General features: G+C 37.4%; 1 protein-coding gene across 2 annotated transcripts in view; it reads right to left on the reverse strand.

Annotated features, from left to right (window-relative positions):
- The window catches only part of LOC138045748 (CAP-Gly domain-containing linker protein 1-like), a 310,682-nt gene that overhangs the window by 210,768 nt on the left and 87,414 nt on the right, over positions 1-12,500 (reverse strand). For both annotated transcript variants that reach the window (XM_068892354.1, XM_068892353.1), the window contains 2 exons: positions 10,140-10,203; positions 2,792-2,884 (listed from right to left, as the gene is read on the reverse strand). In XM_068892354.1, coding sequence (XP_068748455.1) covers positions 2,792-2,884; positions 10,140-10,203 — 157 coding nt within the window. The remainder of the gene's footprint in view (positions 1-2,791; positions 2,885-10,139; positions 10,204-12,500) is intronic.

Genomic DNA, 12,500 nt, shown 5'->3' on the forward strand with positions numbered 1-12,500 from the left:
GGAAATTTCTTGTTTGGCAGTGAAATAAAATGCTGCAATGCTTGCACCAAAACCTCATCAGAAACTTCAGCTTTCTTATCTATCTCCTTCTGTTACCATGATGCCCACTGGAGAAGTTCTTTTCCTACTGATTGGTTGTGCTCTTCTGAGTTGCCATGCTCTAGCACTGCAACCTTTCTGTATCGTGTACCAGGTGCAGAAGCATATTTCACATCTTTCCCTGTTTTGTTATGCTTTTTGCAGAGACAACAGAACATACCCTTGCCCTCTTCCAAGGCCAACCACTTTTACAACAAAATGCAGGATCGTCATCGACCCATTAGTGTTTGAAGACATGAGGCTTCAATGGTAACTGCCAGCTTTTTTCACTAAAGGACAGTGACTTGCAACCGTTTTTGGCATAAAGGACATGATTGTGTAATCCACGGTGAAGGTCACTCCCAAAAGCTTCGTCCTGGATTCGCAGGTGCTGCTGTTCAGGAATAGTACAGATTTTTGAACTGGCACCTATTGATCTTGGTCCCAAGGGCATTGGCTTATCAATTAACAAAGATGCATCTGAGGACTGAGGACAGTATTGCTGAAGGTGCCACTGTACCTGGTATTGGCTTATCACTCAGCAGTGGGGGGGGACTACTGGGGCAGGTATTGCTGATGGTTCTACTTCAACTTCAATTTGTACACCTTGATGGTCATCATGGACTGTGTTGTTTTCTAAAAGATACATCACATATGAAGGGACTTCTAACCCAATGTATACTTTTCCCTCAAATTTATAGATTGACTGTTGAGAAAACATTTAAAACATTTGATTCCAGTACTTTTATTGTCTTAAATGTTCTCTTTCCATAATGCACAACTCATGTAAAGAAAAGCGTGTTTTTCCGACGGTAATGTTGGGGTGGCCTAAACGAAGAATCGTTTTAAAGTCAGCGGTCTCTCCGCTTCCGATCGCTGCAAATGTGTCTTTTAAAGTTTACAGTCTAAAATATGTAACTTTAAATCTAACCTTTTGAGTCCATGAAGGCTGCTATTTTTGAGCATCCTATTAACCAATTGATGGTAAAGTACTTTGAACACTTCAAGACGAAGAATTTTAGGAATAAAGGCAGCCCTTGTTGCTATGGTCAACAAGTCATTTCATTCTTTCCAGCTGCACTTTCCAGCAAATAATAAACTTAAAACTAATCATGTGGAAACTTCGAAAGGTTAGCACAAAAAGCTTCCTATGGTAAGTTCTTATATGGTACTGTTACCTGCTTTGTCACGTTTTCTTGCATTCTCTGGATAAAAGTGAAAGCATGGACTGCTGCCGCTTCATCGTGAGCGGCGAACAACAGATGAGAAATGACACAAATGCACACGTCTGTGCACATGCATGAAGAGAAGCCCGCAAAAAGAAATTGCGAGTCCAGTGCTTCGAAGTACCAGTCAGCAATGAAATAAATTATCCAGAGACAAAAGATTGTGTATACTTTTTATTTTTCCATATTTTCATTCATTTACTTATAGTATGCAGAGCGGATCACAACTTGTGCATTTTTTAAAACAACTTACATAGTTTTAGTAAACCTTCAAGCGGTTGCAGGCGGTAAGAACTGTTGCTTGAGGCAGTAAATTTTACCGGTTACCGCCACTGCTAACCACTTGCACTACTTACAAAGTGCAGAGCAAACAGTGAATTAAACTATCTTGCCCTGTTTGGGTTAGCCAACTGCTTGGGTATGAAATAAATATCGGTGAGCCAATAAAAATATCGAGCATTTTCTCACAATTATTTTTGGTTTGGTCAAGTCCCAAGACTAATACAAAAAAAAAAAACACCACCACTAAACTCCTGTATGTCAACAAAAACATAAAGACATGTTTCAGCATTATTCATGCCATCGTCAGTTTAATGCAAAGTTGTGATCTTTACAGACCTTATCCATACATCCTGATTCAATAACATTACAATTTGAAACTGTTGTTCTTTTTGTTTTTGAATTGCAACGTAATGAAATCATGATGCAAGAATAACACAGAACCAGCTCTTTGAAATAAACCAGAAGAAAGTGTATAAAAAACTAAATGGTTAGTCGAGGAAGAGATTCGCAAAAGGGGCGTAGAAAATACACTAAAGGAAGAATCCATAACTTTGGAGAAAGATTGCTGTATAAATCGAAATAAAGAATAAGAGAATTACATTGTAGATAAACTATTTTTAACTACTTCAAATTTTTATAACTAGTGTTTTGTGGAAACAATGAACATCCGTTACTTTATCTTCCATTACCAAGGGTCTCTTTTCTCTGCCTCCTTTCTCATTATTTTAAGACAAAGACCATGGTAGACGTTTTCAATTAAAGGGGCTAGGTCACGCAATTTTAGGCAATTTCAGCACTGATCGAATGGTCATAGAATTAACTAAAACATTAAAATAACTGTTCAAAACTATAGAAGAACTCTAACAAAACACAGGGAAGCTAAGAAGGGACATGGATGGACAAAACTGGAGAGGATTGAAATGGATTGAATTTGGGTAAATTTGAAAAACGTTGGCCCACCTTTTTTCAAATTTATATCAGTCTACATCAAAATGTCATTTACAAAGCTGGAAAATCATTCTCAGTTGTTATGTGGCAGTGATTTTGCAAATGAAAAACTCTTGCTCTGCCAATTTGACGTTCAGAGCTCATAATTAACAAAATTAAACAAAATTACCTAAAATAGCATAAGTATGCAAATACCTATGTTATGTATGTATGTACACTGTAACTCTCTTGCATAGGAAATCCGTCTTTTAACATACCTGTTCCACTTTGAGGTCGTTCTTAAGTTTCAAGAGTGAAGCTACCTTATCTTTCAATTCAATCTCAAGTGTCTCAACTTCTTTCTGCTCAATCTGGATATGAAAGGCAGAAAATTCTGTTATATGAAAGACATGGAAGGCATCTTTCATCCACTTATGGGAACCAACAAAGCACTTTCCATGTTACAAAGGTTACTTATACTTTTGAATTGGTTCATGCTTAGCGAGCCTATATCGAATTCATGCGGGAAGTTTGGAGAGCACAAGAGAAGCCAAAGAGTTACCGAGAGCAACTCTCACTTCTAGAGTGCTGTCCAAACTTCCCAAGTGCATCCATAACTCGATATATGCACAGCAAAAAGCATGAAGCATGGTAATAGGGTTATTATCTTTGTTTTACTATAGGTAGTTCTGTAATGGTGGCACATCTCTTACTAATGCAGCGATACCTTGTCATATTTATACTTTTGTCATTTGGCACCAACCCTTCAGTCCCACACTGAAGCAATGCTAGGGTTGCCCCAGCTTGGGTGAGAAACGATGGCACATCCACTTCCCCTTCATGGCCCAACCTTCTAGGAGCTTGGCATACAGTAGGTACACGCTGATCAGGGCAGCTGTGCTCCGTGCGCAGCCAGTATGCCACTCACTGACACTTGCCTAGCCCCAGTGACTGGCCTTGCAGTGACTCGCGGCACTCGGGTCCTGGATGACACTTGATCCCCAGCATTTTTGCCTCTCACAAATACTGCATCTTCAATTGTGCACGGCATTAATTTATACCTGTGAAAGTTCCCACAGACCAACTTGTGGCCTTTTTAGTTCTTGTTGAGTTTCTTTCAACTCAAATGTTGTGCATTTTTGTGTGGAACATGGACCTGTTGTGCTTTGCTGCTCTGATTGGCACCAGAAAAAAACAAAAACACCAAAAAATTTTAGTTCCCTACTCGCTAAAAAGTCGGGGGAGAAAAATGTGGCTGGGTTTTCGATTTTCCTCATTCACTGTCCGAAAATTTCAAAAAGGGAACTTGCAAAACGAGAAATTTTGACCTAAAATGAAACTGCACATGTCATGTTATATAGTTACGCACGCCTGTCAGTATATAAAGAAATGCACCATAGTCACTTAATAGGATTTAGATAGGCCCAGGTGCATGCACGCTATGTTATAATTACTTATATCACAGTTCTTCAGCACATAAGCAAAACCTAATCTACAGCAAGCGCACCTTTTGTAATAAAGATTCCATACTGTGGTAATTACTTTTTGGGGGTTTGCATTTCTCCTGGAATCTACAAAAGAGTTCAAGATGTCCTTGCTTCGAAATTTAAATCAAATAAACATTATCCGCACATCTTACAAACTTTGAATGAAGATCTTTTCTTTTAACGGACAGCATTTTACCGTTTGAATCAGTAAATTATGCACGGTAGAACCAAAGATACAGTTTTCTGTGTTTGCCATGACATTGCACAATGCCCTCTCCCCGGCACGGGCTTTAGAAAAACAAACTCTTTCCTCCATAATTAATTGTGTAGGCATTTCACATCGCTGTAATCAAGATTCAAGGTGTATAAATAATAAAGATTTTGGCTTGTATTTTAAAAATAATTTTGTGTTAGCAATATTCATTGTAAGAAAGGGTTGTTTGAAAATTTAAAAAACGTCTTTCTCTGGTTAAACAGAAAAATCCAGCGTATCATGGCATATTAATTAATCCTTTATACCACGAAGGTAATAAGCTGTTGGAGGAAGAAAATTTGGTGTTATTCTAAGATCAAGTGGGCGCTTGAAAAAGTCAAACCACGAGTCAGGTATGATCCTAAAATAGATCAGCGACACGCTCATTCACAGGCGGTGAGAAGTGAAAGGAAAATGAAATGGAACATCATCATGGTATATCATTACTTTTACTTGTAATTTATAACATACTCGCCTTCGCAGAAGTGATTTGTCACCCCACTCAAAACCTTTTTATTTTACGAATGAGCTAGTCAAAAATGCGATGATATTCAGAAAAGAACCACAGTTGTGCCATGCAGCAACAACAGTCATTCAAACCAAGTCTTGATTATTCAACCACAGTGGCCACTTGTCGCGAAAATGTTCAATTGCAAAGCTGAATAAATTCTTTGGAAGCCAGTAGGGCAATTAGACATGCAACATTTTCTTCGAGAAAAAGCAGTTACAAATTGATGTACAACAGTAAATCCTCTGCCCTCTTTTACACAAAACTGTGCGTGTAACATTTTACATGCATGATATCAGGGCGCGACGAAAGTGCTGTCCGATAGCCCGGGGCTAGTGGAATGACTTGTCGGGCTAGTACTTTCTTATCGTAGCTTGCCCGACAGGCAAGCACCGTTGGTTCCTTTTTTCTGATGATAAATTGAGCTTTTATACCAAAAAGCATGTAGCAGAAAGCTCCTGAGAGAAAATGATAACGTTATGAGGCCAAATTAACGTAGCGTGACAACGTTTTGCGCCGCATTTTAGTTGCGTCTGTAAATAACGTCATGACTTTTTCTGCTTATTACATAAGCAACCGATATATAATTATTTGCCGACTGACAGCGTGCAGTGCGAGACAATCAGTCTAACTAAATTCCAGCCGAGTCACGGTGCAGTGGATTTTCTCGGAAATTTAGGTGCGTTTCGTTGGGAAAATCCAAATCCGGATTCTTGTTTCTATTTTAAAGCTGCCAATTCATTGTTAAAACAAAAAAGGCCCACTTCGTGTCAGATTAAAAAACAAGAAAAAACTCGCTTGAAGAAAAGCTAGCAGACCTGGTGCCGTTATCATCCGATAAAAAAGATAAAAACAAAAACACGCAACTCGAGTAATTTAAAACATGATGTTTTCTCACTTCTGGAAGAGTTTGTCAGCTTGACAAGCTTTGAAGAGAATGTCGACAGACTTCAGATTACACATGATTACAGTGGTAGTTTAATTGTGATTTCCGTAAATTTATAATATTTTTGACTGTCAACGGGGGTAACTGCAGATGTAAACATTGGAGGAACGAACCCATTTGAATCCAGAGGTTATTTTTCCTTTACTATTTCGCCCATGTTTGAATAAAATGTTACTCTGAAATAATCATTTGCGATTTTTAAAAATTTTCTGCTCTTATAAAGCGAAACAATTTTCATACATGTGCGTTCACTGCGTTGATTATATCCAAATTGCATTCTGTAGATATTCAAACTGACTAAAGGCATTCCCAAACTTTCAGCAAATTTGTTGATGTTCATTCCGAGAACCTCGTTCATGTTAGCAGTACAAAGAAGGAACTGAAATATTTCCTATAGCTCACTGTTCAACTGCTTTAGTTAATATATTTTATATTACACTAGGCAAACTACGAACTATGAGGTTGAAGTTAAAACGAAAATCACATTCAAGAATCAATTGACAATACTACGAAGAATTAGTTTATATCTATGCTTGGTATCATTACTTGTATTTTGCATAATTAAACAAATCTGATTATTCTTTATAAACAATTTAATTTCGGGCTAGCTCCTCAGACCTTCGGGCTAGTAACCTCAAGTAACAGCTTGCCCGAAGGGCAACCTCATCTTTTCATTTTCGTCTCACCCTGTGATATGAGCGTGTAATGCTGCTATTCCTGCAGCCATGCAGTGCTGTAAAATGAAACTACAAAACATTATCTGTAGGTAAATCCCCTGAAGAAAAGGGAATTGACTTTCAACCCAGGGCTATCATAAAAAGTGCACCAACAGGGTTCCTGTGCAATTTAAAGGCAGTGAAAACCAATAACAAAACGTGTTGACCAATTAATGTTGTGGAGGCTTCCACTTCACCCATAATGATGACTTTAGGGGTCAACATTAACAACTGCCTGGCCTGCTTCCCTGGGCCAGCAAAAAAATTCATTGGGGCAAGTAACTTTTGGACAAGTGGAATTTCTCACAAGGATGTAGATTAATGTAAACAATTGAATGAGAATTCTGAAGTTTAATAATTTTTTTAAACTGAAATCTACAACATCAACTTGTGACAAAACTAAAGATAGAAAAATAATTGTTATCCTCTTTTTGAAAAGTTAATTTTTTTCAACCAACTGAAGAGCTGCAACAATTTGAATTTTTTGCTTAAGTTGAAATCTGCAAGTTTAAATTAAATTAATACATGTATATGACTCTCCATGCAAAAACATGTCTTACCGAAGAAAGCGTTTTTTTGAAACCCGGCTTCAGGGGGTTGAAACCCTTTTGAAACTCTTTTGCATTGTCAAAGCAACCGGAGTAAAACTTTACTCCACTGTTGAATGATTCCCTTGTGTGATTTTTAATTCATGCTGTGTGTTTTGGTTTAAGCCCTAATCCCCTTCTTTTATGAAACCTTTTTTAAAACCCTTTTGAAACCCTTTCAAAACCGTTTGAAACTCTTCTGAAAAGCTATACATAGAAGATTACTTAAGTTTCTTGCGTGATTAATTCATGTGACGTTTGTTTATGCTACCGAGCGAATGTTCCATTTCCTCGTGCGATTAATGTTTCATTGAACCCTGCAAAAAAAAACCTTGCTCTGCACTCCAACTATAGGCTCATATCTTAAAACTGCAACAAAGTATCATGCAAACCAAAACACACAGCATGAATTAAAAATCACACAAGGGAATCATTCAACAGTGGAGTAAAGTTTTACTCCGGTTGCTTTGACAATGCATAAAAGAAGGGGATTAGGGCTTAGAGAATAAAAATTACTCAACAAAATTTCGAGAACAGCAGCAATTCAGTTTAAGTGTTTATTCAACCCGATACAGAACGTTTTTTATGAAACATGAAACAAGTGCTTGCGTGAATTGAAATAAATCCCTGTCACTCTACGAGACCAATTTGTTGTTTACGCATTGCAAAGCGGCAGAGTAAAGGCCGCTTTACACGGTACGATTTGTCGGCCAGTTTAGGTCTTGCCGATAAATCGAACCTTGTAAATTGTGCAAGGAATTTTTCCTCAAAAGATCTTATTGTTGTCGTTTTGGTATGCGCCATTTTGAACGCTTTAGTTTTTTTAAGCATTTAAATGTGCACCTTCTCATTTGCATACCCTTTTGATTGACATGGCGGTTTCTCATTGCATGTCTGCGTGACTTAAAAAAATCTGCTTCACTGCAACAGATTCTTAGAATCTGACCAACCAATTTTCATTTCCATGAATCGGTCGTTCATCGGCTGTCCAAAAGGAGGGTCAGATATTGTATGTGTTGTAAAAGATTTGCACTATGGACTTGCCTAGACAAACTGGTACACTTCAAGCAGATACTCGTTGGGTTCCCGTTGAAAGTGTTGGAAAACCCATTGGAGGTGTTGAGAAAAGCCGTTGAAAAATCATGTGCCGAGCTGTTGAAACATTTAGGAACAGTAGTGGGAAAACATTAAACAAGTAACTAACTATTTGTCTTTACAATTGTAGCTACAAATCAATACTGTCAAAGTTACTTTCTGTTGATTGATAGAGTTATGGTCAACGAGACAAATAATCATAACATGACATGTTGTTTTCCAGTGGGGGTTGGTACACTTCGCTAACCCCCAGTCCATGGACTACCCTAAAAATACTACCGGTATTTCGAATGAGTACTGTTGACCTATGTGTAAGCAGCATCTCAAATAGTGTTTACTTAAGCCTCAACACCCATTTTAAACAGCATCGTTCAACAGTATTTTAAGTCTAAGCACCCATTTTAAAAAGGTTAGGTTACAAAATTAATGTACATGACGTAATCGGCCATCACAACAATAATCGAAAGCTAACCTTTTTAAAATGGGTGCTTAGACTTAAATACTGTTGGACAATGCTGTTTAAAATGGGTGTTGAGGCTTAAGTACATGTAAGCACTATTTGAGATGCTGCTTACACATGGATCAACAGTACTCATTTGAAATAGTATTTTTAGGGAAGTCCATTTGGGTAGTCCATGGACTGGGGGTCAGCGAAATGTACCGACCCTTCCAGTGGCGCCATCGATCTGTTCACAGCGAAGAAACACCACGTTTATTTGCTACTTCACAGGGACAAATTAGCGGATTTCTTCACTCCTTCCATCCCAAATCATAAAAACAATTATTATGTTAACTGAAACGAAGTCATCAATATCTTCTGTTCGCTCTAAGTCAAATTCACAGTAACCGAAGCGCGAACTGTATAATTTTATATTACCATTGAGAAATTTGCACGCGCATGAAGTCTGCGGAAGAAAAGCTCAAAAGGTAGACTTAAAAAGCATCGTTTACCTCAAACCACTGCATACAATGTAGAGATCTGCCTGACCCTCGCTACACTACATTTTTGTATTTATTTGTTTTGAAAATCTAAATAGCTAGCAGAATAGAAGAGCAAGCAATGTCACACTATCGTCACCTCAAAATTTGCATCATAAAGTGACGCATCATGACATAAGTTGAGCTTTGACTTTTGTTGCTGCTGAAGCCACTGTTACAAATAACTTTGTGAGGTTTAAACACAAGTGTCTAAAAGGAAAAATTTAATGTCGTCTTATTAAGAGCTTTCGAAAATAAATATATGTTAACGGGACACCGGAAAAGGCTAAGCATTGAATTTGTTTTGCACCATTTCTCCATGTGCATGAGGCACCTACCGTATGTATATTATTCCGCTCGCATTACTCCTTTTACCGGACAACGCTTGGAAAGATTAATGTTCCTTCTCAGAGAACACTGTTAGTGACAGAATTCGTTAGTATTGGTAGTCTGAGTACCTTTCACATAACTTTTATCAAGCTGGCATCATTGAAAAACTCAAAAGATGGATATGTTATGCGTTGCGCGTCTCACTAACAAAAAATAATGTTTGAGGATTAATAATTAAGAATGTGAATGAAGATTTTAAGATGGAGTCATTGTCTAAAACATTTGAATGTTTACACAGACATTTTAATCGGCGACTAAAGGAAAGAAATCCTATTTTCCATGAAACAATTATAATAAAAAAATAAAGTGAACGCTGATTTGAAAATTGGTATGCAACACTGTCGAGATCACCGGGTAAACTCGTCCTTTGTTTGATATTAATTTTTGTCATGAAAAATATTGGATGCATTCTCCTCAGGAGTTGAAAGCGTCGGGAAATCCGTTGGTTTGATAGGCTTTGTATCCCGCGTTGAAAACACTAAAAAGCCATTAAGAAGCATGATGCGTTGGAAAAATTGACAACCAGTTGTCAATTTTTTGACGACGTTGGATTGTGTTGAGGAAAGCGTTGGTGGGAGCGCTGAAAGTGTTGGAAAAGCCGTCAATAACCCATTGGTAACCCGTTGGCAAGCCGTTGGTAAAGCGTTGAAAAAGCGTTTATCTCACCTTCAGTTCATCACCAAGTGTTATTTCTTCTTCTTCTAATTTAAACTGCAAATCTTCAACTTTCCTGCAAGGAAATAAGTTAACTTGAAAAAACACCCATTATACCATACATGCACTTGTTACCACATTCACCTACAAAAAATAGTCTTGTTTTTTTTTGGGATGCACTAGCTTGCATGTCAATTATGAAACTTAAATGGAGTCATTGTAAACACGCTACCTTCACACCCATTAATAGTCACACTCTTAAACTTAAGAAGGCCTTTTTTTCTTTTGAAGGGCTGGGGGCATCTTTCAATTTATTAACATGGCATGACTTTGTCAAATACTCTTGTCCCTTTGCCTGGCTAAAATTATTGCAGTTTAAAAATGTTCTTTCCTGTTAGACTCTTCTAATTAGCAGTAAAACCATCACTCATAATTATTAAATTAAAAACCAGGTCCCAGAATACGTGTGTTAAATATGGCTGATTTACACCAACCAACACCAACACCAATGAAATACCAAGTGAGCTTTTGCACGAAAACATGATATCTTAACACATGAAAATAACGTTATCTTCACACGTGAAAAGATCACTGTTGCTACGGTTACATATAAAATCACACCTTTTAATGCTTTTCGTGAAATCTTTTAGTATTTCATTGGTGTTTATAAATAGAATATTACATGGCTCCCTGGAGATACCACACTGTAGTTCTCTACTCGTGTTGAAAAACTTTCAACACTTGAAGACAAATTTTGTATTGCAATGCAATATCCTCAATATATATCCAAGGAGCAGATGCAACACTTTGAAAATGCAATGTAAATCAAGGGGTCCCTTGCCAAAGATGCACAATGTAGTTAATAATCCAGGAAAATTACAAACTTTATTGAACTCTGGGGGAAAGGTGCCAATTCCCGATTATATCAACTTAGTGCATCACTTTCGTGACAATAGGCTGTCAAAATACGAAGACCTTTGTAAAACAACATTAACAGCCAAGCATATGAGGTCATTTAGTATAATGAATAAGTTTGTAAGGGAACTTGAAAATACTAGGCTTACATTAACCTTTACTTCAGACTTCACTGGCATATCAATGAACAAACATGGATCTTTGGAAGATAACCATACAACTTAAAGCGGTACTATAATAAAAAAAAATCAAATCCTTTTTTCTTTGGATTTTAAAACTATGTTTACTAAATACTAAGCAACCCAAGTTTTAACTCAAAATTTCAAAAAAACAATACTTTATTTCAACTGGAATTTTCCTATTTAATGATCCGCCATTACCAACTTTCAAATCTTGAGAACGCTGTATTGAGGAGCAAATAACATCAAAGACTTATTAGTTTAAGGAAGCTATGCATTTGTAGGCAACTGAATTAATATGCAGCACGGGAGTTTTGAGCTTCCAGATTCTCAAACTTGTGTGCTGCATATACATGTATAATAAACTGTTTTTACACGCTGAGATTTTAAGCTATAGGCCACTTAGGAAAACACCATTATGATAATACTCTTTAATTGTCCCCCCAAATTTTGCATAAGCATTGATTCTAGTTTCTCTTGGGACTTACATGGTCCCAAGAGAAAACAAAAACAATTCTCGTGCAAATTTGGGGGGACAAACAAGGAGTATTATGGTATTTTCCGAAGTGGCCCATTGAGCGAATAACTGTTTGTCTTTACAATTGTAGCCACAAATCAATACTGTCAAAGTCACTTTTTGTTGATTGATAGAGTTATGCTCGATGAGACAAATAATCATAATGTGACATGTTGTTTTCCAGTGGGGGTTGGTACATTTCGCTGAGCCCCAGTCCATGGACTACCCAAATGGACTACCCTCCTGTACTGTTGATCTATGTGTAAGCAGCATCTCAAATAGTGCTTTCTTAAGCCTCAATACCCATTTTAAACAGCATTGTCCAACAGTATTTACATGTAAGTCTAAGCACCCATTTTAAAAAGGTTAGCTTTCGATTATTGTTGGGATGGCCAATTACGTCATGTAAGCTAACCTTTTTAAAATGGGTGCTTAGACTTAAATACTGTCGAACAATGCTGTTTAAAATGGGTGTTGAGGCTTAAGTAAGCACTATTTGAGATGCTCCTTACACATGGATCAACAGTACTCATTCGAATTACCGGTATTATTTTTAGGCTAGTCCATTTGGGTAGTCCATGGACTGGAGGTCAACGAAATGTACCGACCCTTCCAGTGGTGCCATCGATCTGTTCACAGCAAAGAAACACCACGTTTATTTGCTACATCACAGAGACAAGAGCGGATTTCTTCGCTCCTTCCAACCCAAATCATAAAAATAATTATATTATGTTAACTGAAACGAAGTCATCATATCTTCTG

This window comes from Montipora capricornis, chromosome 4 (assembly GCF_036669925.1).
Source record: "Montipora capricornis isolate CH-2021 chromosome 4, ASM3666992v2, whole genome shotgun sequence".
Classification (NCBI taxonomy): domain Eukaryota; kingdom Metazoa; phylum Cnidaria; class Anthozoa; order Scleractinia; family Acroporidae; genus Montipora; species Montipora capricornis.